General features: G+C 44.0%; 1 protein-coding gene and 1 long non-coding RNA gene across 3 annotated transcripts in view; one reads left to right on the forward strand and one right to left on the reverse strand.

Moving 5' to 3' along the window:
- The window catches only part of LOC118284103, a 142,988-nt gene that overhangs the window by 18,038 nt on the left and 98,506 nt on the right, over window positions 1-26,444 (reverse strand). The window lies entirely within an intron of this gene.
- On the forward strand, window positions 259-12,415 carry sfrp5 (secreted frizzled-related protein 5). The gene is made up of 3 exons (XM_035606746.2): window positions 259-1,303; window positions 7,535-7,612; window positions 10,818-12,415. Exons 1-3 carry the CDS (start codon window positions 751-753, stop codon window positions 11,144-11,146), a joined length of 960 nt encoding a protein of 319 aa, XP_035462639.1. The 5' UTR covers window positions 259-750; the 3' UTR covers window positions 11,147-12,415.

Here is a 26,444-nt window from a genome sequence, read left to right on the forward strand (position 1 = left end):
GAAAAATCTTGCAGTTGTTACAGAAATCAACATGAAGATATAGCTGGAGAAATTTGCCAGAGATTGTTCTCTCAGTGTTTCCCATGTTAACTTGTTCCAGAGGAGGGGTTTGTCGGGGATAAGGGGCAGGGGGAGTGTCCCAGAGGCCACTGGGATCCACCCCAGGGTTGTGATTGGCCGAGGCTGTTGTGAGTGAGTCCAGGGGAGGCCAGTAGGAAGGTGAAGGGGTCCGGGAGCCTTCCAGGGGGCAGGCAGCAGCAGAAAGCAGCCGCTACTGCCTCTTAAAACCTAGGTAGTGCTCATTACAGCTACAGACTGATAGACAGAGCGCAGCGAGGGCTGGACACAGTTCTAAGAGGAGGGCAAGGAAGGGAAGAGAGAAATTGTGCACAGGGAAAGTTAGAAAATAAGCTGTCCAACTTGTGTGCTTACCCTTCTTTCACTGCAACCTCCCCACTCCTCTACCTGAGGCACACATACTCACACGCACACACTCACACATACGCACACACACACACACACAGGGAGGTGTTCAGGGAGGTGAACAGGTCTTACAATCCAGGGAAAGAGGGAATTAAACAGTTCTGATTCAACCCGCCGCGTCCATACCCAGGAGAGGAAAAAAGGGATTACAGCTTGTGCGCCTACAACACTTACTCCCGTCATCCGTCTGCATTTTGTTGTCACTGAGTTACTTTGGAGGATTTTGGATACAACCTTCTTGAATTGTTGGTCTGAGCTCAGAGAGGCATGGCACACGGACAAAAGAGCCACAGGTGGGCATTAACCCAGGGCTCCTTCAGCTTGGCACTGGGCCTGTCGCTCCTCTCCCTCCTACTCCTCACCGCCTCGGCCGCGGACGAGTACGACTACTACAGCTGGCAGTCGGACAACTTCCACAATGGCCGCTTCTACACCAAGCAGCCCCAGTGCGTGGACATACCAGCTGACCTGCGCCTGTGCCACAATGTGGGCTACAAGAAGATGAGGCTGCCCAACCTCCTGGACCACGAGACCATGCCAGAAGTCAAGCAGCAGGCGGGCAGTTGGGTGCCCCTCCTGGCCAAACGGTGCCATGCTGACACCCAGGTCTTCCTTTGCTCGCTGTTTGCACCAGTTTGCCTGGACAGACCCATCTATCCGTGCCGCTCGCTGTGCGAAGCCGTGAGGGACAGTTGTGCCCCGGTGATGGAGACCTATGGCTTCCCCTGGCCAGAGATGCTGACCTGCGACAAGTTCCCCATCGATAACGACCTCTGCATCCCCATGCAGTTCACTGGGAACCACGCAACGCAGCCACCAGGTAAGGAAACTATGTGTACATCCACTCTGACACACACCTTCATTTAGGCATACCCATAGACACTAGTCACCCAAATTTAAAAATTTGAATGTGGCTCCTAAATGAGTCACTTGTTGTAAAGCAGGTAGAATGTGTTTTTTTTTGCTAAATGTTTACTTGACAATTTACAAAAAGCTCTGATTTAAATTTCCTCAAAAGATTCTAGATGTCTTGTGACAAGTTAGGTAACAACATTACAATTATTTCAAATTGAATAAATCAATAAAATTTTAATATAAATCTTCCCAGCACAAAAAGCAATGATGTATTGATCTTATCGTGGTTTCAATTTTGCAAATTGTATAGATATTTTCAGGCAGTTGGATTTTGTAGTCTATTCGAAACATATATCTGCAGGCATTTTGAATAATGGATCGGTTACAACATTGAATAATAGTCATGAAATAAAAGCTGAAAGTGTTTTGACTTGTGTTGTACAGACACAAATGAAGCAATAAAAAAACTATCAACAGAAAACAAACATTACCAAGAAAAATGAGTGTTTAGAGTAAGCGACGTTGATAGCTTGAAAATGGCTGGGAGGCTCAAATGGTTTCCCAGCACTGCACAGATAAAAGTTGAAGTGAGAGACAATCCAGAGGAGGTCAGTGAGGTAGACAGGGGGGGGGGGGGGGGGGGGCAAGAGGGGGTTACAGGGGAAAGTTCCTTGGGTAACTGGACAGTTCGGGATGGCTCCCTGCCATTTACATACGCCTGAGGGAGAGAGACGGAGTGAGAGAGACACACACAGGAGACGGAGAGACTCCGGCAGCCAGACCCTGACTCACTGAGTGAAGATAAATGCACTGTGAGGTTTAACAAATCTTAACTGAAAGGGTGACACACACACACACACACACACACACACACACACACACACACACACACACACACACACACACACACACACACACACACACACACACACACACACACACACACACACACACACACACACACACACACACACACACACACACACACACACACACACACACACACACGCACCTTTATCAGCAGGCATCCATCCATCAACAGCTAATCAATCAATCTAACAACTGTGTAAATGGGGAATGTCTTAACTCGTGCATGCGACTCAAAGGCAGGTCTGCAGTGTCAATAAGTGAACAGCTAATGCCGAGATGGATAGAATAAGAACATTACATTGAAGTGAGATCTGCTTCACAAAAAATATTATATAATTTTTCAGACAATGAAAGAGGAGACAGATTGGCCGATCGTGAGCTTTGAGTGGGGACAAAATAGAGAAATAGGTCTGTGTGTGTGTGTCTCTCTGTGTGTGTGTGTGTGTGTGTGTGTGTGTGTGTGTGTGCGTGTGTGCGTGCGCGCACCGCGACTACTGAAGCAGCCTCTCCACAAAAGCTGAGAGGGGGAGAGAGGGAGTTGATGAGGGACTTTAGTCAGTGGAGGGGGACAGTCCCCACTGTGTCCCTGCCCGCTCAGCCCTTTGTTGGGTCTGGCAGCCAGCAGGCCAATTAGCTAGAAGGCCAATTACTGAGCTCCCGCTAATTAGTCGACATGACAGGACAAGAGAGGCAGGCGGAGAATGGGAATGGCCAAAGTCTGTTTGTCCCTGGGAGAGCCGAATGGAGAGGAGTGAAAGGAGACGGGAGCCGGAAAAAGCAAAGAGAGGCAGACGGTGCATAGAAGGAGGAGAAAAGCTGCTTCCTGCAAAGCATAAAGTGTCTGCCTCTCTGCTTTCAACAGGGACTCAAAGAGCACGGTTTATTATTCCTCTTCCTGCCTTTAACCGTTTATTCCCATTATTCATCTACTTTGTTTTAAATCTTCCTGGATGTAACTATTATATTTGACATATTGAGTAAATGTGTTCCCTTAACTTGCGCAAAAATTTGCCAATGCACTGAAAACAAAAGCCGATAATGCCAAAATATTATTTGTCTTTTTTATCAATACAGTTTACAGTATGCTGATATATCTAACCATCAACCGCGTTCTGTTTTTTTTAAAGTTCGAAAAGATCATTGGGAGATTCTTCTGGTGGACGCATTAGATAAAATGTTTGCTCTGTTAATTTCATCATCACATCAAATATGTGACATTTTGGCTTCGGAGAGCCGTAACTCATTCTTTCACATGGTCACTGATAATGGCAGCTTCAACTGCCACCTCCTCAAACAGCCAACAGTGTGTTAATGACCAGAGGCGTTCAGAGCGCAGAAAGTGGTACCAGATCAATGAAACCATGTCGAGGGATCTTTGTTTTTTCTGCATTTGATTGCTCGGCAACAGGGACAAAAATGTTGAATTAAATCGAAACAGATTACTGGTTACGTTTAGAAATTGAATTTGTGTGTGTGTGTGTATCCTGAGGACAAGCTTTTGGCTCTCAAACACACACATGCACACACAGAGACAGGTGCGCACACATACACACACACACACACAAACTAAGCCAGGAATAACAAAAAGGGAATTTCAGCAAAGAACTCCTAGAAGAGAGTTTCCCTGGAAGCCTCCGTGTCGGCAGAACATGGACGCTTCTCTTCGCACAGGCTCATATAACAGAGTGCTGCGGTGGATCCGGGTGGATTTTAGGGAGTTGGATCAATCGCAGGAATTAACTGCTGTCGTACCTGCCGCTCTCCTTGTCCAGTGCGGCCCCCCCGTGATATCAGAGCCATTCTGCAATTACACCATACAGCACGGTTCGAGGGCTGCTGTGGAAACTAGCAGCACAGAGTTAGATTCACTTTCCACCCAGAGCACAGTTAATGCCACCCATCAACTCCACCTTATGGATTTAATGATGCTACTGTACCTTAATCAGCTGTCAGCATCTGACAAAGCATAAGGTAGGATAAGCACAAGTAGAATCTTATCTCAGTGAATGGAGTAAACGCCATAACTCAAATCGCACGTTTCCACAGAACATGATTTTAAAAGACAATATTCGCGTTGTGCAGTGAAAGTGGTCGAGATTGCACGGTGTGAAAGATATTGTCTGTCCTCGCTGTCCTCATTGATGTAGCTTGTGTAAGTTACAGCCGTGCTAAAGGAGACGGGCGGCGCTGTCAGGTCCCCCGGCAGCACAATGGGCACCACTCATGTGGCCCAGGCTGCTAAATGAAAGGGAAAATGTGATCCAATGGTCTGTGCACGGAAGACTGCTTGGGCCTTTGACAAGCGTGTTTGCTGCTCTGTATAGGATTCCTGCAGATGTGGGAAGCGAGCTGTGTTTTAGGGGCCCCAGGGGCTGCCTGCCTGCAGGCCATGTTCAACTCCTCCTCTGTGTGTCTGCATGCCGCATATAAACAGATGTTAGGCCGGCCGACATAAATCACACGCTGCATTTCATCTCTGGCACGGTACCGTTTAATGTCATAAGTGTTGCTGCTCATAACTTTGAGGGCCCAAATGAGGCATGAGATAGTGACCTGCAGATACTTTCAATGGAACGCTCTGCCTGCTCGGGCTGCAGGGGACAGCACACGTCGGCAGACCATGTGGCGATACTGTTACACCTGGTTAGATCTTTTGTGTAAAGCGAGCGTGTGTGTGTGTGTCAAGGAGAAAGTGTGTAACTTTGGTCATACTTCAACCAAGATTTCACTGTCAAATCGATTCTGAAATGTGACAAGATTAAGAAGATGTAAAGTGAATGACCAACTTAATTTACATCAGTCACTCATTGATGACCATAATTCGTGTTGTTGAAACGCTCACAGCAACTTCCTACTTCTCCAACAAGTCACATCCAAATGATGACGCTGATCTTCACGTCACAGTGGACATTTCACATTGATGCTCAATGACACTTCCCTGCGGGGCCTTCTATTCCAAAACTGTGTCGGTATTCGACATACGACTTTTTATCAACAAAACAGTGCTCTCGGGCAAATGGTTTTTTCGAATGCCGATATTCTTAGCTTTTTGCTGTTTTCAATAAGAATCTCTACCTAAACCAGGTAAAGAGAGGAGAGATAGACAGTGTGAGGGGAGCCGAGAGGTAAAATATGCAGCAGAGGAGAGAGACTGAAATGGAGAAAGTGATATTGACCTCAGAGGTTTGACTAAGTGAAGCTGTGCAGTTAAATTGCTGGAATCTTGCCGTGTGTCGTTTTCGACTCCGGCTTGCAGCTTGAGGATTAACAGCAGGGCTTTCCAGCCATCCACCTCCCCACTTCACCCTGCACCCATCATTCTTCCCCTCTTCTCCTTAATCATTGACTCGTCCTCGGGCAATATTATAACATTATTCACTTAATGTTTCTAGTCCAGCATGCACATGACGAAAAGCACGAGCGGTAGTCAAGTCCAAAGTCAACCATAGCAAGAATGTGATTTTTTTATAATTGAATCACATGGCATGGTGAAAAGGAAGGGGGGGGGGGGCTAAGCTCCTTTGAGGAGATGGCAAAAATATATTAATGACCTAATATCAAAATATTTGCTGAGTAGAAATGTGTCTATGAAAAAGAAAAACACTAGACTAAACCATGCAGCAGTGATTTCCATCAGAACATGACGGTGGGTCCCCCGGCAGAGACCTGAACGTGACGAGGGCAGTTGTGTCGCTTAATTGATTTCTCAGCGGCATCCAAACTGTGTTTTTTTGGTCCAAGCACGGCTACGTTTCGCGGAGGGACTGCGCTCTCCTGACACATGCTCTGGCACCGGCACAACCAGGCCTCCTGCCAACATACCACCCCTGTGGAGCCAGAATACAATTCCTTTGGAGTCTGAATAAGATGCAACAGCTTTGAGGCAATCATTCAAAACTGACAAATCCAGAGGAGTCCTGGCGTCTCCTGATCGGTGTGTGTGTGTGTGAGTGAGTGTGTGTGAGAGTGCGTGTCCGCGCTCTTTACCCAGTCTTCATGTCAGCACCAGACAATTAGAGGCCTGACCCTGGAGGGCCTCGCAGGTCTCCCGCCTGTGAAAGCATGGGAACCCTCAGAGGAGAAAAAACTGGCAGTAACTCTCCAAGAACATGGTTCAACTCCCTTCGATGCACACATACGATACCGACACTCGGCGGCGGTTAGGGGGTTCACCTCCCCACGACCCGAGCAGTGAGGCATGCAAAAGTTTGACCCCTCTTATTATCTGCCCAGACGCCGAGGTTTGGGGCTGGGGTGATAACCTTTGAACCCTGACTTTTAACCCAGGGGCTGGGACAGTCCTGTGAGTGTGTTTGCACGAGTAAGTGTGAGACACAGAGGGAAAAAAGAGTCATAATCATATTCATATCCGCTGACCTATAGGTGTGGGAAGATTTCTGAACAACATGCCTTCCCTCCCTGACCATGTCTAATATGGTACCTCATTCTCTCAGTTGGCCCGGGGCTCTGTTTGGTGGAGGGGTGGACTGATATTAGATGTGTACAACCAGTCCCTCTGGGATTACACAGAGTTTAAGTAGTAATTGTCATAATAAAGTTTTATATTGAAGAGTCTTTGGAGAAAATTGCAATTTAGCATGACGCATGTCTGTGTGTGCTTGTGTTTCTAAGAAAAGAAGAGCTTTGAAGGAAGTTTTTAAAAGTGGCATGGGTGAGAGAAGTGAGAAAGTGTCGATATAGATAATCATATTCCCAAGTGTTGTACTGTGTACATGAGTGTGTTAGAAGTAAATAGTAGTATTACTGTTTCTTCTCTCTCATGTTGTACATCTACTGTGAGGCTACACGTGCTTTTGAGCAGTGCGAGCGTGCCCATACATCGAGTTAAAATTAAATTGAACTTGTTGCTTTGGTTTCCCCCTTTGCTGTTTCACAATGTGTGGTTGCCGTGTGGCCTAAAAGGCGGCTGTGTCTGTTTACTGAATCACTTTTCACCATGTTCAGCCGCTGCTGCCGCTGCGGCGTTTACCTTTCTGCAGGGCCAAGACCACGCCTGCGCCACCAAAATATACAAGGGCCAGCGTAAAAACATTTTCTGCACTGTAATTGCAGGGCAAACATCAGTCAGCCTCCTGGAATATATATTCGCTCCACGGCAAATAGTCTCTGACAAGTCGAAGGGGGCTGCAAATAAGTGCCCTCAAAAGTGGTCAGGGCTTAACGCTTTCATACTGACACAGCTTTGGTTTTTGCTGACTGCACTTGACTAACAATGACCTCAACTCAGCCGACAGATATTAGCTAATCTGGCCATGATGAAATGTGATCAGGCGCAGTCATTATTTTTTTCTCTCCCCCCTCACAGTGTCGAAGGTGTGCCCTCCCTGTGACAACGAGATGAAAGCCGACAACATAATGGAGCATTACTGTGCCAGTGACTTTGGTAAGTACCAGCAATTGAAAACCTGCACATAACCACAGTTTAATCTACAGCAGGGCCGATCAGAACTCTGTGGAACTCCTAACGGAAAATATTACAGCGAGAACTCTCGTTGCCTACAGGGCACACAAGTTAAAACTGCAGCAGCTCATGCCTTCTTGGTCTGTAGGTGGCGCCGCTAAGCTGCTGCTGCAACAACTTTTTCTTCCCTATAACTGGCACAGTTTAAAACGAGTAAATATGATCCCAAAATTATTTTTCAGCTGAATGTAACCTGATGAACACGAAAAAGTTACCGACTTGACTGACAAGCCAGCAACAGAACACAATGTGCACACTATCCCTAGTTTTATGTTTAGTCAATTAATAACAAATGTCACCACAGGAGTTAGAAGCCCGTTCCACGTGTCATTGAGAAGAGGCAGTTTATAGGCCCCGTGCAGTACAGTATGTGCCATCGTTGACATATTGGAAAATTAGTTTTGGCTTCATATTTGAGAAGATTACACTAAAAGGCAGCAGATTATGTTACTAATAGCATTATATTGTGAGACAGTAAAAAGAAACAACTGCAAAAAATATGCTTCTACACATGCTATTATGCACAGTCCTTTGTGAGTAAGATCAGATGTATTTTCAAAAACCTTATGGTCTTAAAGGAGAAAAATGACACCAGCTAACATTGAGGTCAGGGTGTTTTTTTGATCGTCTTTCTCCCCAATGAAACCACACACATTGGTCAAACGTGAGTACAGACATTAACAAGGAGTGCCCACATTCATTATTCCCTCTTTTAGATTAACCCCTCTTCTTATAAATGAATAATTTAACATCTCCCAGTCCCCGGTGTCCATTCAACACCATTTTTCAGACTTTCCACTTTCACCACAGTAATGACATGTTCATGTCAGAATATGATTATTTCATTATTAAATCAGCTAATGGAGGATTTCTGGCCCATCGTCCCTCAGCAACTGATGAAATTCTGCTTGCACAGACTATTGTCCCATTGTTAGTTAGAGGTATTGATATTCTGCTCTTTATTTCCCATTTTTCTATTGGTCTTATGATTCTGCGCACTGGGCTGTGAGAATAGAACCTGTAATTTAGTTTAAAATTCACCAAGTTTCATAATATTCTAACTACTACCCACACCTCCAAAACGTCCCATGATAAATCATAAATGAATAAACACCCAACACAACACATCCAACAACAACAAAAATATGTCTTGTGTGCACATTGCTCTCACACTGGGCTCCAGCCAGAACATGGGTTCATCCCCTATAATCACTCAAGACGTAACCGAGTCACAGATGATTATTCGTTTGATTAATTGCAGGATTGCATATCACAGTCTTTTAACACAAGGGTGGTTTTGGGGGGTTCCGAAAGATTCTCTTTTCATTAGAAGGAAACATGATTACACGTGAAGGCAGATAGCCAGACGTTTTATTGGCTATGAATGTATGTGACCGCATGAGACGCGAGGATGAGTAGAGAAGTCAAGATAACCATGACGTATGGATTCGGAGATCAAGGCAAGGATGACGGTACAGTGTTATTCTATAGGAGCGATAGCTGATTACAGTTTGATCTCACGTCTCATGAATGCTGTGACCTATTCATCTGCAGATGTTATTCACCCCGAGAGCATTTTGAACCCTGGTGTTTTGTTACACTCCACTTTTGATGTCTGATCTCTCCACATTCCTCGCTGTACCATCCAGCGGCATGGTAAAAATAACAAGAGGAGAAAAGAAAAGCAGCTGGGATGAGAGTCTGGCAGGGACGCGCAGCCTACACCTGGTCTGTAGAGCAGGGGAGGTTGCTCGATTTAGGAAAAGCTGTTTTACCTCAAAATGACAGCACACCTCTCTCTCCTTCTCTTCTCATCTGCTTCTACCTCTACCTCTCCTCGCTGACTTAAAAGAAAGTTTGTATAATGATGTGTCCACAGCTTAATACTGGCCAGCCCTCACTTTGGGCCCCTGCAGGAATCGCTCATGTCTGAATATACCTGAATACTGCTGGGCATTCAAAGTGAATCGGGGAGCTAAATTATTTGATCCTTCCTAACGCCGCTGAACATACACACATAACGTGAATGCATTCATTGACAAAAGCACACGCGCTCAGATTTATCGGCATGAAAACGCAGCACGTACACACACACCCTAGGTGAAGGGGAAGGGATGCGAATCAGGATGTGGATGAAAGGCAACGCAGCACGCACATACCTTCTCCGACATGCTATATCACCTCGCATGTGCTGTACACGAATCAGAGCGTACCAAGGGCTGTTTATGCAACTGCAGACGAGCAGGCGAGAAGTGAAATGGCAACCTCCCAACAGGCTCGGGCACATAGCGATGCTTCATGCCGACCCCGAGCCTTCGCCCAGCCCGTGATTGATTTCACTTGTCAAAATGTTCACCCAGAGAATTCCACTCTCGAATGCCTTGGCAGTTCAATTTTAATCCCTCCAATAACTTATTAGCATGACTCTGGATGGGAGATACAAGTCAGTGCTTCATTAGGGTTGATGGGCCGAAGGAGCTGAAACCAAACTCCACGCATGCAGAAAACATAAACTGCACAGGGGTTTTTATGTGCTGCACTTTTGCTTAAAGATACACAACTACGCATATGCACAAATGAATAAAAAAAAAGAAATAAAAATGAGCACTGGAAACTTGAACCTAACTGCTGAGACTTCATTTGACAGAAGGTTTTACTTTATTTGAGAATAAAAAAAACAAAGGAAAAACAATCAAGTTGTGTTTTGACGTGGTAAAAGACCGGGTACAATCAAACAATCATTTCCATTGTTGAAATATCTCGACTTGTTGCATGCAGAGGAAGACTTGAACTTGTGTCAAAAAAACTTACAACTAGCCTCTGTTGAAACTCCATAAATATGTCCTTCTTTCTTTTTATGGCTTTTCCCCAAGACAGACACACAAACACACACACCAGGATGTAGCTGTTGTATTTGTCCGCTGCAGGAGAGGTTAAATGATGATTCCTTGGAGAGGTGTAAAATGGCTACTTCACTGGCATGTTCCTGCAGAAGGAAGACATGTCACAGCTGCTCCAAGCCGAGGGGAATCAGAATGACACATTAACAGCTTCTGGGTATAAATATCTGTGTTTTATACGGAGTGTAAAAGTGAAACTATCTCTTCCTGTCTACTTCTTCCCTCAGCCCTCAAGATGAAAATTAAGGAGGTGAAGAAGGAGAAGGGCGACAGGAAGCTGATTGCGGCACAGAAGAAGAAGAGGGTGTTGAAGCAGGGCGTGCTCCGGAAGAAAGACCTCAAGAAACTCACCCTGTACATCAAGAATGGCGCCAACTGCCCATGCGCCCAGCTGGACAGCCTGGGCTCCAACTTCCTCATCATGGGCCGCAAGGTGGACCAGCAGCTGCTGCTCATGTCCATTCACAAGTGGGACAAGAAGAGCAAAGAGCTCAAGTTTGCCATCAAGTACATGAAGTCCCACCAGTGTCCCACCTACCACACCGTCTTCCAGTGACACGGCTTGCTGCACTGTCCACCATCTCCCTTCACACTCCACCCTGTTCCACATAAATCCTAATTCTCGTTCCACTACTGCATCCCCGATTCTTTCTGATTTATTTTTGTTTTATCAGCCCATGACTTAGTCCTACAGGGAGTTGCATGGTGGTCAAGCTTTCTTTTTCTCAGCTTTATCATGAATCCTGGAGTCAAAGGGGGTCATTCTTATCCGCCGAGATGAATGAGACATATTAGCCGAAGGAAACCACGGAATTAAAACAATTTGGAAGAAAATGTGATACTTCCAATTCATAAAATCCTACGTAACAATTCTCCTTTTACTTTTCTGATATAGTAGAACCAATGACTTGTATAAGATCGTATAGCATCTTTATCAGTAAGGCAGCAGCATTAAGAAATGGGAACCTAAAGATTTGTGGTAACTTTTGTTTGACGATGTGATGATTACAGACAGAGAGAATGGGAAGGCAGCTGAAGGCCGGTTTGTTTTTGTGTTGAAGAAAATAAGCTGACAGGAATGACACACTAGTACAGTAACGCTGCAGTACATGTGGGCTGTGCAACGGGCCAGAGCGCACACTGGCACAGAGCTCCCAGGAACAACATCAAAGCAGAGAAATGTAGATGATGATCCACTTAACTGTAAGTTTTTAATAATGTATAAAAGTAGGTAATTCAGATCATTCTAGATCATTAGAAAAACTGGGCTTTTTTCTTTTCTTTGATCCATGCTGGGAAAGAAGACTGATGGAACAAGACAGACGGGCGGACAGGATGATGCTTTCACTGACTTTGTACAGCACCGCATTTTTGCGGCCTGAAAGAGGGAAACTTGAATATTTTTTTTGCTTTTCGAATTGGAGAGCCGGAGGTTAAGGCTGGGAAGACTTCTTCCTGAAAACAAGTGGAGAATAAAAAGAGAAAGGAAGAGAGAGAAAGAGACTCTGGACAGAACCAACAATGTTGGGTTGATAAGTCTCTGGTACTCGCTATTCTTTCACTGTCACTCTTCAAATGTTTCTTCTTTTGTACTTACATTTTTTTTATTCACTTCAGTTAAACTTCTATGGTATTGGAAGCAGAAATCATACGTACAGACATAACACCTGAATTCACTGTTGCTGTAGAAATAAGAGATGAAAATTTGACTTTGATAATATTTTCTAATCAGTTAACCTGTAAGTAGTTCTGTTACTGAAATGCATCTTTGTTTTTTTTTCAAAAAAGTAAATGAATAAAATATATTTGAAATTTTTATAAAGAATACTGCTTTTAAATGTGCCATTTCTTTATCCTCATGAATAAAAAACCACACTGTCAATCCATACATCCATAAAATAAATCCTTTTTCAGACTGCTTCATTGGGAAAACACATAACACACAAGACATTTCGTCCTCATTTGATTCCATATAAAACTCGACTCCTTGGCTTGTTAAACCTTGAGAATTAAAATAACTGAAAAACTAATACAGAATTGCATTTCCAATTTCCAATGAAGCAAATCATTTACGAAATTGTTACAAAAATAACAGGTCCAAAATCTTAACTATACATTGATATTTTTTTTACAATGATCTGATTTGGACAAGTAAACCTTTCAAGATACATCTTGAGATGCACCTGGACACAGCATCAGTGTCTTTCAACAAGTAGACACCGTCACCCAGGCAACCAGCTGTAGCACTACTACACGGACGGGACAGCAGCATTGCATGCCTAATCTAAGGTGCCGTTTCTCCACACCCGTGACGGTACACAAAGGATTGAGAAAACGCATGTGGCCCTACCATGCACCTTCATTTCTCCTTCCAAAGGGAAGAAAGAAGTGAAACCTCAACTGCACCCTGTGCAATGCCAAAGTCTCCCACATCCACACTGGGCCCTCAGCTTTACAAAGCCCGGGCTACAAAACCACAAGCATTCCATGTTAAAGAGCAAAGTGGTGATGCAGACAGACAGGAGGCTGCAATGTAACCGACTTCAACCAAAACCACCCAGAGCTTAATCAAGACACACACAGAACTCATTCACTGAAATGAAAAGATTTGGCATCTTTCATTCCCTAAAAATACAGATGGATAATTTGTGACACCGTATAACGTACATTGTCTCCCGCCCATATTTCCCGGAATGTGGAGACTGTTCCAAGTGTGAACGCCAGTGGAGTGATGATCGATTTCCAACTGATTGTGCAGATAGTGCACACTGCGTCTCTAGGCTGTTGAACGGCAGAAACATCGAGGGACAGGGTAGGAACATGTTGGACAGGACTGCCTTTATTGGAGACTCTGGAAACAAATACACAAATTTCAGTAAGGTGGAGACGGATTTGTTGGATGTGTGTGTGTTGTGGTCACCCTCTTTCAGAGCTGCTTCAGCTCTTTTGTAGGAGTCAGCATAAAGCTGAGAGAGAAATGATGAGCAGCTTTCATAAAGCAAGACGTGTTAAATTAGTGAACTCAAGGTGGAGAGAGACAAAAAAAACAAAAACTGGGAAGGTGAAAAAGGAGCCGGGGAGAAACTTGGCTGGGTCCCACAGACGCCCATCAGCACCTCCTCAAAGGTCACTTCATGTAGTTAATAAGGGCCTGATGAGGGACCAGTGACAAACACACACACACACACACACACACACACACACACACACACACACACACACACACACACACACACACACACACACACACACACACACACACACACACACACACACACACACACACACACACACACACACACACACACACACAAAAGACGCATGTCGGGAAATAAATGACTACAAGCTACTACTGTCTCACTTTTCTGCAATGAGACCTCAGTTCAAACAAACATGGATGCACTACAACACCGACTGATTCCACAGACGAAGTGCAGACTCACACAAACTGTAGAATAACAGCCACATTGTCTGTTTATATTGCAGTGCGCTGATAAGCAGCAACTTTTTCACTGATGAACAGTGGCCGTCTAAATCACACGGGTCATTTTCATTTATCATACTTTCCACATCCCAACACCACTTTTTTTGATTTTCCATAATTTCTTTTGACAAAGCCCGGAGATATGAGTGTGATGAAATTACAACCATTGCTTTCAATATTTGAGCTGATGCATGATAAAGTTCATTTGGGAAAGGAGCTAATGAAGCCCGAATGTGTGGACCAGCAAAATCAGATTGATATGCTTTACACATGCCAACGCTCACTGACACCAGTGGCTGTGCAATGCAGATCCCCTCCAGTAATCTCAAATCAATCACATCACTGTGGTTTCATTTAGATTTCTTCACAAGTCATGGACGATGAAAGTACAAATATACACTGATCCCCTTTTTCAATATCACATGTTGTAATTTCACTCCAGTTTTCAGGATGGATGGAGAGAACAGTTTAAGTCTGGAAGGAATCCCTCTTCTGGGCAGCTGACAGAAAAAGCCAGACAGTTTACTGCTAATGTTTTGAGCTTCACTGTCTTTGGACAAAGGAATGTGCCTCAGCAACAAATTACATTTTCTTAAAACATGTTGTTTTTTTAAAAAGGTTATCGTGGAAACTCCATAAAAGTTTATTTATGGAGAAAAAGGCAGTTTGAAAAGATAATTTTACTAATTGTTACTTTATCAGTACAAGTTGTTAAAGTCTAAACATTTGATTTTAAACTTCTTTCGACTAAAAATTGAATGCAGAAATGAACCTCAGTGGGCACATGAAAACACATCCATGCTCAGGCGCACGTTAATCAGATTTGACTAGTCTACCTCGACAGAAAGAGGCCATTATATAACGTCCTGGAGAGTCAGAAGATTTCTATTAGACGCGGCATGCCTCTCTCCGCCCACCACACAGGGTACCATTAAAGCAGCATTAGAAAGTAAGCCAACATCCTTCTGGTCTTAACCACTGGACCACCTGTCTGTAGGAAGGGAGGACAGAGGGAGTTCTACATTCATTTAGGAGACGAAAGTAGGAGACGGTTGGTGATGGCGGCAAATGGACAGAGGGACTGCACTGGCTCCGAGCCTCGGCCCGCGTCGCTCGGTGAAATGCATGAAAGATGTTGCGTTTCTGTGTGTGTGTGTGTGTGTGTGTGTGTGTGTGTGTGTGTGTGTGTGTGGACTCCCTTGACGAGGCAGGGAATCCCCCCCCCCCCCCCCCCCCCCCCCCCCCCCGTAATAGAGTCAGAGAAACTCTCTACATGTGGTGAACTTCTAAACTTGTGCAACATGGAGCCGGAACAATTTGACAAATACACGTGGAATATTAAATCACTGCTCTCCAGAGTCACAGTCAGAATATTGCTGTTCTCTCTGACACACATTCACATTAATGTGCCATTTCACCATTTCATTTCGTTGAATGATATGATCATGTCACACTAATGTTCAGCGGATATTTGCTATTTCCACCTTCACTTCCACTGAAGCCCAAATGACGGACACATCCAAGCATTTGTTTCTTGTTTTGGTGCGATCTCAAGCCGGCTGTGGCGGATGGTCAGAATTCACCTCTTCAAATCAAAGGGCATACAGTACTGGCCGCATGCGGCCACTGTCTCTCGCCTTGCCAATAGTATCCTACCTACGTGAAAATCCAACCTGGCAACTCGAGGCTTCCTAAGAGCTGTCAGTCAAAGTCTAGAGGCTCCGCCCCCAAAGTGTAAAAAACTTTCTCCGCGAGCGTACAAAGCGCTCCACGAGCAGCGCAGCTGCCTCTCGCGCAAGTGTAAAATTGTGCACCGCGACTGCAGAAATAACCCTCGAGCAGCGGAGCTGCTTTTCCCGCGAGCAAGAGCAGATCCTCTTGAGCCTCAAGGGATTTAAATCTGCGTGCGATGGTTACTATATACGCGTGAAATCACATACATCGCTCATGAGTCTTTTTTGTGTGCGCTGTATTAATGACCCAATTCTAACTCCATAGATGGATTTCAAGAAGAGTGCGCTCAACGTACACTTATATTTACATTTAATCACATGCTTTGTTATAACTCCAGATCTCTAATCTGACTACATCTACCGTGCTTTTCCTGTATAGGACATAAATCTATGTTATGGTACAGTACTGTAATACACTTTAAATTGACCATTGTGCCAAAAACAAACTATGAATCTAAACAGGGATGGACTACTAGACAGACTAAACTACATTATAGTGGCATTTCACAAATTCTGTACGACTGCAGACTTTTTTCTTATCACTGTAATCTGACAGGGAACATGGTAAGTATCAGTGCTGCCTTCTCTGCTGATATCAGAGGGAAAATAACCCTGTGAGTGGCTACTTCAACAGACTATTTAATAATGAGGTTAAACCTGGAAAATGGAAAATGTACTCGTGCTTGGAAATTTACATTTACATCTACACCTCTTCTTCATTTTACTTGAAAGCGGAATGAAGGATATGCATCTCATCCTCATTGCTCCAAGAAACTTTTGTGAGAAACTTGAAGTGCTGTAAAGCCTCTTGGTTACATTTACACTTTTTGTGAAATTAGATACCTCCCCCATCCCCCAAAGACACAAAATGTGGCTCAGTGTGAAAGAGTAATAGATGACAGTCAAACTGTAGCCTTTCTTCTTCCTGGCGCTGCTCTGTGTCCCACACTGACTCAACGACACAATGACCCCGTGACAATGACATTCAGAGCCTGTCAGCCAGCCTGTTGCACTAGGGTGATGAGATTAGATCCACAGAACACACACACACACACACACACATACACACACACACACACACACACACACACACACACACACACACACACACACACACACACACACACACACACACACACACACACACACACACACACACACACACACACACACACACACACACACACACACACACACACACACACACACACACACACAACACTGACCTGGCGAAAAGAGGGCAGGGGGACAGAGGAGGCTCGGAGAAAAGAACGAGGGGGGGAGAAGAGGCTGGATACGAAAACACCCACGCTGCTCTCAAGGGACTTTGGCTCTCGGAAACAATCACACTGGCCTCAGTGGCTCCTCTGCAGTGGAAAATGAATAAATTAACAGGTGGAGTAGGAGGCCTCCCGTGGGCAGGGTCCCAAAGCCATCTGTGAAGGCCATCAGTGTGTCCCAAACCTGCCGTTTCCCCACTGAAGCAACATGTCAGAGTGGAGATTTACAGCCGCACGGAAAGCATTTACACACGCACACAAACACACGCCCTCACTCACACTCACACACACACACACACACACACACACACACACACACACACACACACACACACACACACACCGAAGAGGATATTCTCATGAGTGCAGCCAAACATGCATCCACTTGTGTTCATACAGATGAGTGCCAGGATGCAAGGCCACAGACAAAACAAACACTGTTTGCTCATACTTTTCACACACCCACGTGCGCACACAAACACTTGGCCGGCGCATAGATTTACACCCGTTCGGCAAGACGAGCATCAGCCAATAAATGAATCCGTTTTTCCCCGGAGACCTGTTAACCTCTCCATCTCTCTTTTTGTTACGCGCACAACAGCAGAGGTCAAGGTCAGGCAGGGATGAGCAGGAGGTCAGAGGGAGGGGCAAGTGTGTTGGTGTGTGCGGCCATGCAGGCTGATAAAACCCAGAGCCCTCCTCTGTGGATGGGAGTTAGCAGCCTCCTTGTTTTGGCAGTCAGGTCGCGACCTCTGAACCCTCAACAGACCCCCAGAGACGAGGCGGTCTGGTCAGGTGGGGCCGCGGCCACTAATTGACATAATCTCCTAATCTTCTACTTGTCAGTCTCTTTTCAAACAGACCAGGATAATCAGTTTGGTTCAGGGAGGGTGTGATTGGGAGGCATTCTGCTATTGTTAGGTGGGAATAGCCCCTGTGCCCTGGCTAGTTCTCCAATCAAGTGTCCTTCCTCTCCTCCCTCTGCTTTCGAAAAGTGATCACGATGGGATATTAATAGATACACGGAACCACTATTTAGGGTCTTAAGCAACAGTTACTGTGATTTTATAATGAGGTGGTTGGTTAGACCATATCCAGACATCAGGACCAATGGTGTCTTGTAGTGGAAATTGTTGAAAACAAAAGATTTTGGTACCGTTTACGACTTATGTAGTGATCAAGACTCCAAGATTTATCAAAACTGAAATGAGTGCTTGCGAGAACTTGAGTTTGTTTCAAAGAGCAAGAAAAGGGATAAACTGAAAGAGATGTAATATAAATAAAAAATGAAAAATGAAAAAGAAAGAAAGAAAATTTGTATCAGATTTGTAGGAAGATAATTTGCTGTATTTGTAGGTGCAAAGTAGCAGTAGTAGTAAAGTGTAGTTACAAATTTAGAAAATGATGGATCTGGTATCTTCACACTATTTCAGAAAAACATCTTAACTTTGTGTATATTGTGTGTTAGGACAGTTCTGCACAAATGTCCTTGTATTGAGTTCAAATTTACCCCGAGCTGCACTAAACCCAGAGCTATAAAAAAAATTAAAAAGACATTAGCTAGACGAAATGTAAGAATGCAGCCGCTTGCAGACAAAGTTTGCTACAAAAACCATCTGTGTCTTTGAAATTTAACAATCTACTGCTGGCAACATTAGCATTGTAGCTAGCACCAGCAGGACTTCTGGAGCTACACCAACCGACACGGGACACACAGCCCAAGGCCTTCGCTGAGCAGCCCAATTGTGAATATACCATCTGACATGGTCAAACTGTATCAGACGCCTTCTTCTTGTCTGATGCCGAATAGTCTTTCCTCTTCTGTATCTTTAGGACTGTAACTAATGGATCTTTCCATGATTGAATTAGCTGAGAATAAAGCCTGACATTTTTTCCTCCGATATATTCATTGGACTCTTCCTGTAAACATTTGAGAAGAATGCTCATCCCAATTTCTCGCAGCCAAGAGTGACGTCTTCCATCGCTTGTTTGTCAAACCAACTTTCCAAAACTTAAAGATATTCCACTTACAGTTATATAAGACAGAGAAGATTCACAAATCCTCACTTTTGAGAGACTGGAACCCGCAAATATTTGGCAATCTCAACTGATAACATTTTAATCTTCGCGACTGATCCTCTAATCATTTCAGTTCTCTTCAACGGTATGAAACAAAAGCTGGATTTACTTGCACAAATGTTTTCAACTTAATCAGCATTATCTAGCACTGTTTTTTTTTTGGGGGGGGGGGGGGGGGGGGGGGGTTTTCTTGTCAAGGGCCATTTCCACTCTAATATCCTGCAGGCCTCTCACCATTCTCAACTTTATCTTTACTCCTCCTTGTCCTGATGTTGTAGTTCATGCTTTACTCAATCTCGCATAACTTGTTTCATATTCAGTGACCCCGTCTGTATCTCACAGCATCTCCTCTGCCAGGCTCTGTCTCTAATAAATCTCAGGGTGTCATCACACAGACCGCTGAGAGGAAGAAACACATTTTTCTGTAAATACAGGACTACAGATCCTCCTCACATTTGGATACATGTGCACTATTCAATTAGCAGCTTTGTGATAACATTGGAAAATGAATATGTTTGTTTAACACAGAAGCTAAATAATGTGATTACTTGTATTTATCATTTGACATAACCATGGTGATAACGCGGGATGATCCCAAAATGTGTTGAGAAGGTTCAATCTCAAATGCCGCACAGAATTTTGCAATATATCAGACAGGCCTACAAATCTTTGCGAGCAGTTTTACAATAAACCCAACCTCAATAAATATTAACACAAATCTGCTATAACCAAAGTCCTTAAATGTTCCCTGCTGGTATTTGTCCTTGGTGTGAATACAGACGGCAAATCATCTGATTTCTTTCCATGTGCAGATTGCTCGCCCAAAACCGGTCTGTACTTTCACCACTGCCTAAAACAATAACCCCACGAAATGCAGCGCCAACAAGCCGGCTTCAGAGCAATCGGTCTTCGGTGTTTATGGACATTAATGATCCAACATTTCAAAAGAGCAGCACATGTTTGGCATAGCAGAGAGCTTGGGCAGGCAGTGGAAAGCACGTTTCAATGGAAAATGTTTCATCAGAAGAGCAGTGTTGTTTTACACAGTGTGGTGTGAAGGTTTGTTTGGTCTGAGTCAGGTGAGTGCACCCCTGGGATGTCAAAACAACTCTCCAACCACAGAGACTATTATCATTATTGATAAATCTGACAGTTATATTATTGATGGATTCAATCTTTGGTCTATGAAATGCAATGAAATGGCAGATTCAAAATTCCCACCCAAACTGACAGTCTCTTGCCTCGTTACCTTGGCCTGTGGGCAATCCCGATTGGTGTTTTATCATTATTTTCTGACAATTTAAGAATGACATCCTTAAAAAACAAACGACAGATTAATCAATAAAGAAAATGAACAGATACAAACAGCAGAGGTCACAGAGAAAAGACAGTCCCACCTATTGGCTCGTGTGTACGTCTAGCAGGACTGAGCCACATGTAAATGATTAACACTGCCTTTTTTGTTCTTTGCTCGGCTAACATGATTTTGGAAAGTTGCGATCCTCTTGAACATGTACTAAATGAAGAGACTGAAACATAGATGGAGTGTTCCTCACATGATGTGCATGCAGATCTCTGGCCAGGACATGCACAAGGTCAGTCAGTTCAGCAGACCGATTCTGTCCATCAAACCACATTTTACACTCAGTATTATGTGTTTTTGTGTTATGTATCAGTAGTGTGTATTTTTCTCTCTGCGTCATACGTTTTTTTCCCCCCTAATCTAAACTCTTAACTGTAATGTGTTTATCTACGTATCCCTGTGTCTGCATCGGCATTTCTGTTTCAGAGATCAGAGTCGAGGGGATGAAAGACGCGGAGCAGAGATTTCTGGAGAGTGTTCAGACGGAAAGGAAACAGGAACACGTTTTCACCACACATCAGTCAGCCTCCGTGAGTCCACACTGAAACTATGTGAGAGCCGGAGCTTGTGTTTCAAACTTGGAGAAGTGACACAGCTCTCAAGTCTGTGAAGGATGCAGCGCCACTGCTGGGGAGCAAGATATTTTTGGACATAAATAGAACCAAAAAAAAAGGGACACAGAAGAATAAAATAAACAAACAGGGAGAAGGGAGAGTGAGGATACACCCGTACCTCTCGGTCTGTGGTTTGTGGTTCTGCCCAAGTATGTTTCCCCGACGACACACATTCCGACTAGCAGGCACTATATCCCATCAGAGGGCCAGAGTGATGTGAAAAATCATATTTTCTTGGTGTGAACAACTAAAAAAGCCCTCTCACATGCATTTAAAAAAAAATGAAAGACCACAGGAAACTGATATAGTGGCCTTTTTAGTGTGTCCACAAGTTTCATGTTTAATTCAGTCCAGCTGCACTCCACTGCTGTCCTGTCACTTTTTATACACAGAGATGTAGTCTGTTTGATGCACAGGGATTGGTTCTGATGCTCTTTAAGAACCATTCGATCGCATTTAAACCGACAACACGATCAAGTCCCCCTCACACTGGGAGCCTCTCTCTGAGTGCACTTTCACTCGAGGTGTTAGCCCCGTGAGTATGAAACTCATATCGTCAAACCTTCCAAGCAACCCTCTAACACCACGAGCTATTTGGTTTGAAAACTGACCCTTATTTCCTAGAGGCTTTGGATTGTTTATTTTGGTACGGGAGTTAAAAACCTGCAAAAATGTTAATCCTGATGATCAAACCCAAGAGCTCACCTTGACATATCTTTGAAGACAAAAAAGACACTTAAAGGGGCAGTAAGCACTTTTGGAGAAAGATTGTTTCTCTTTGTTGTTATGGATGATTTTACTCGGGTATGGGAGACAGCACACCGACAGCTATAGCGGAGAGGAAACATTAGCTGATTTTTACAAAAAAGTGTATTGGATTAAAATCACTTACTGCTCCTTTAAGGGACATTCTCAGGTTTAGTTTATATGACGCTCAGGCAACATCCATACTACTAGGTTTTCTCTCTCCGTCCAGATGAGCTGTTTGAGCTTTAATCCCTGTTTCGATAGTAATGTTTACAATGTTTTGCTCTCACTACTGGTTGTTGAGTGGCGACCAATAAGATCAAATATGGAAGTGAATGTGGGTGAATGCGTTATCTTTTCCAAACATCTCTATTATGACTCACACAGCCCTTGAGTTTTAAAACTAAAACAGGGTGAGGAGCATTTCTAAACTTCTCCATTTTAGGCCCCTCGAAATCATAGTAATGTGGTTGTAGCCTCAGTGAATTTTGGTAGACCAACAACTGAAGAATCGAATGCTCAGTGGTGACAGAACATCGCTCTGAAGTTTTAAGGTTGCAGGTTTGATCCTGGGTGAATTCTGAAATCCAACCACCAGGATTAAAGGACTCTAAGAAATGAAGCTCAAGTGTGTCTCATCAAATAGCTACCTTGGTGTCCAAGGGCTGCATGGAGCATTTGAGGTTGTGCATTCGATCCTTGTGAGGCTCACTGAATTTTGAAGTAGAAAACTCAAAGTTGAAACTTGAAAGTGATTCCAGGAAAAGCTACGTCTCTGCTACGTCTCCACACACTGTCACTGCCTCTGCTCACCGGTGACAGTGCGCACAGGAAATATCTGCATTTGTTGATGCGTCCCTTTTTTGTTTGGTTGACTCAACACTCCAACAACGCTGCAACATTTAATGAATAGAAATCTGCTTGGAAGGTTGTTCTGTTTATCTTGATGGTTTGGTTGTTTAAAGGTCGTTGGCATTCTCACCTCCGGTGAATTTGTACACTGTTTGAACATTTGGCTGAGGCATGACACACACACTCAAGTGCAGGACCAATACACCCAGGCCCCAGGCCTCCAGTGTTTGTGTCTGCATATCAGAATAAAGCCAAGTTTCTCAAATCATCAGAGGGACCTACATGTAAACATGTTGCAATTCTCCATCATAAAGTCACTGGACATTTGAATCACCACTAGGCACTGTAACTAATTCCATGTTTGTGGCTTTGAAAGAATGTTGGGATGAGGCTAAATAATAATAACAAACTTTATTAATTTAATTCATTTTTTCATAAATGTGCAGCAAGGATTTTGTGGCTCATATATACCATTAAAAGGTGAAGCCCTAGAGGCCAGGTATGCATGTATTTCATCACAGTGACCATGTAACATGTCTTTCGTTATGCTGCATTGTAAAGATTTTCTCTGCGTCTCACTCACTGTCTGTACCGGACCCCTCCTCCTCCTCAGAGGGATAAAGTATTCGACTTGGTGAGATCACACATGCAGAGAGGGGAGCGGCTGCAGCTACCCAAACTGTGTAGCGGGACAATACTCTTTTTTTTTTTTAATCCACTGCACCACACGGTGGACATTAGGCTGAATCCAAACATGTCCTATTACCAGCATTACATGTGCTATAGCTTTATTCATCATGCAAAGAGACACATATCGCAGAGAGAGCGAAAATAGCCTCAAAGGGCAGTAAAGACTTCCTACGCAAAAAAAATGGGCAACTTTCCACTAAGTGGAATTCAAGTGTGCATGTCAGTGAGCATGCCAGAAGGTGCATATGTGTTAATGTGTGGAACAGATTGTTCACATCGACCTCCCGTGTCATGTGTTATCACTTTTAAAGTTGGTATATGTTGATTTTTTCGGGGAGTGAGAGACACAGAATGTTTCAGATAGACCACCAGGCTTCTCTGTGGGTTCCTGAACAGCGTTCAAAGTCGTGCCGGACAAACAAGATCAAGGAATCCCTTTTTAAAAGCCAAACAACAGGCTATATAATCCACTTGCATTATGTAAAAGTAAGAAGCTTCTGCTCCCTCTTAACAATGCTTTGTTACAAAACGTGTCCTCCTGTGCAGACTTTTAAACTGATCCTTTGACACACACCAAATACAAATCATGTAAAATGCTCAAATCCTGATTAACTACAATGAGATAGAATTCCCATGTACAGCAGCTGAAACACTTTCTGTACATCATCTGCATGCTTGCAGTTGCCTCACAGTAAAGGCATACAGCCAGTGGGCGTCTGAAGCAGCAAAAGCGAGGAGGAGTTTTGTTAATTGATGGATGCGTAGACGACTGTCTGATCTTTCTTGGCATGCAAATATTTTGAATAGTGCTGTCTATCAATTACATTTCTTTTTACTAATTAATTGCACAATTTGCTGTGATTAATCGTGATGAACCGCTTTTTTTCATCTTAAGACTGAAGTTTGTAATAATGGATACTTAAATGTAAAATTACAGAATTAATGTAGAAACTAAACATAGGAATATTTAAATACAAATACTATTGTTCAAATAGCATATTTTTAACTTTGAGCCCAGATACTCTCCTGTGAACTACAGATTACCACATATTAGCGTGTCAAGTTATTTCTCTTCGACCGCACAATACTTCCTGTTTCTGATCTGTATACATAAGAGTATACTGCCATTCCTCGTGATTACAAGACAGCACGTTGTGTACTATGAGCGGTAGACCGCTGTAACTGAGGCAACGGGTGGCGTGGCGGTGTGTCTGAGTGTGTATCACATAGCGACACTGTCAGGAGGAGCACAGTCATCTTCTGGTCTGCGCACGTTGATGTGAGTGAGTGATGACGAAACCCTTGGTGGTTTTGACCTTCAGCTATCTGAAGGAGCTCCCCTGGCTCCTTCATCACACTCCACACAACCTCTGTCTCTGGCTGTCAACACCAGCCTATAAAGAGTCATCACTGGCCGACAGCTCGCGCACAAACATACACTCACTTGCAGGCACATAAAGCAACAGCTACAGTTGTATATACAGGTACGGCTGAATGGCATGATTTTTCAAGTGGCACAAATAGGTTTAACACACAATGGAGGGCAGAAACAAAAGGGAGATTCCTGGGCTATGAATGTGTGCTGCACGTGAAAGAGGACTGTTCTGTTCTGAGAGAGAAAAAAAACATTTTACCACACACGCCCCTCATCCTCCTTGTCCCTTTTATCCTCTTCCTGGAAGCGCCGCCCCCTCCCCTCAACATACGGTCATCAAGTAACCCCATCTATCCTTTTATCCGCCCTCCAGCAGCCTCTTAATCATCACACTGACCAGTAAGTCTCTGTTTACTCACCGTCCCAAGCCATGGCTGAGCTGTCCGAGCTGGATCTGTCAGTGAATGGCACTACCCAGGGGATCACCCCTTTGCCCGGAAGGCATGGCGTCAGATTTTGATCCATGCTAACACTCACCGCCCAAATATTCCCATACTGTGACCCGTTTTTTTTTTTAATTCTCTGCCAATTTCACTGTCATGTGAGTAATTTTCATGCTTTGTCCTCTGTATGCTCCTGGTGTCTTTTGAATAACGTTCTACTGTTCAATGAGATTAATCACTATCTCAAGAAACGTTTCTTTATATCTTATACCTGACTATAATATATATGACAATATGTTGTATCAACATCGGCTCATCACTGGACTAATAGGGATTATGTTAGGATGCTACTTTATCCTTAATTCATATTGCCATGAATCAGATATCTTTGGGTTTCTGTTGATCACACATTACAAGCTTTAACAACTTGTTACTTTGAGCTTCTCGAAATTGTGGTGGCCAACTCTAAATGGAAATGAAAGATAACATTTCGGACAGCATGACTGTTATGCTAATTGCGCCCTGGAGTGTGGATCCTCCGGTTACATTTAGCAGGAGAATAAGATCAGATTGGAGCCAGGACAGCTCGCGGTTCGATCCAACCTCAACATCCCTCCCTCCCTCCCTCCCTCCCTCCCTCCTCTCCTCCTCCTCCTCTCCTCTCTCTGCCATTTTACTGACTGCCGACCTACTGCTGGCAGCGCTGTTGATGTAGAGGGACAAGTCAACAAATCAGCGGCTTCCTATGCCAAACTCATCACACAACGCTCAAACTGTGCTGCATTGGCTCATCCACACGTAGACAGATATAGACAGGGGCTTGCACGTTTACATGGACACACCTACAGCACAAACACATACATGCACCTGCACACGCCTATAATAACTCACGGTTACACCTGAAACACACAGGTTTGTCACTAATGCGTGTGTTTATCTACGTTTACCGAGCGCTAACATGACACAGTCACTCAGTTCACAGTCGGCTGGCTGCTTGAATTTTTCAAAGGCTAAGAATAGACTTTTACAGGTTTCCTCGCACGCCAAAGCAAACACCAACACATTTCACAACAACAACAACGGGGCTCTGAGAGTCGGCCAAAGACAGGGGCCCAAAAGAGGCCAGACTTAACCGAATCAGTTTCGAGCAGCAAGCAGAGGGTTTCTCATGTGTATACAACTATAAAAATATTT

Source organism: Scophthalmus maximus, chromosome 10 (assembly GCF_022379125.1).
Source record: "Scophthalmus maximus strain ysfricsl-2021 chromosome 10, ASM2237912v1, whole genome shotgun sequence".
NCBI classification, from domain to species: Eukaryota; Metazoa; Chordata; class Actinopteri; order Pleuronectiformes; family Scophthalmidae; genus Scophthalmus; species Scophthalmus maximus.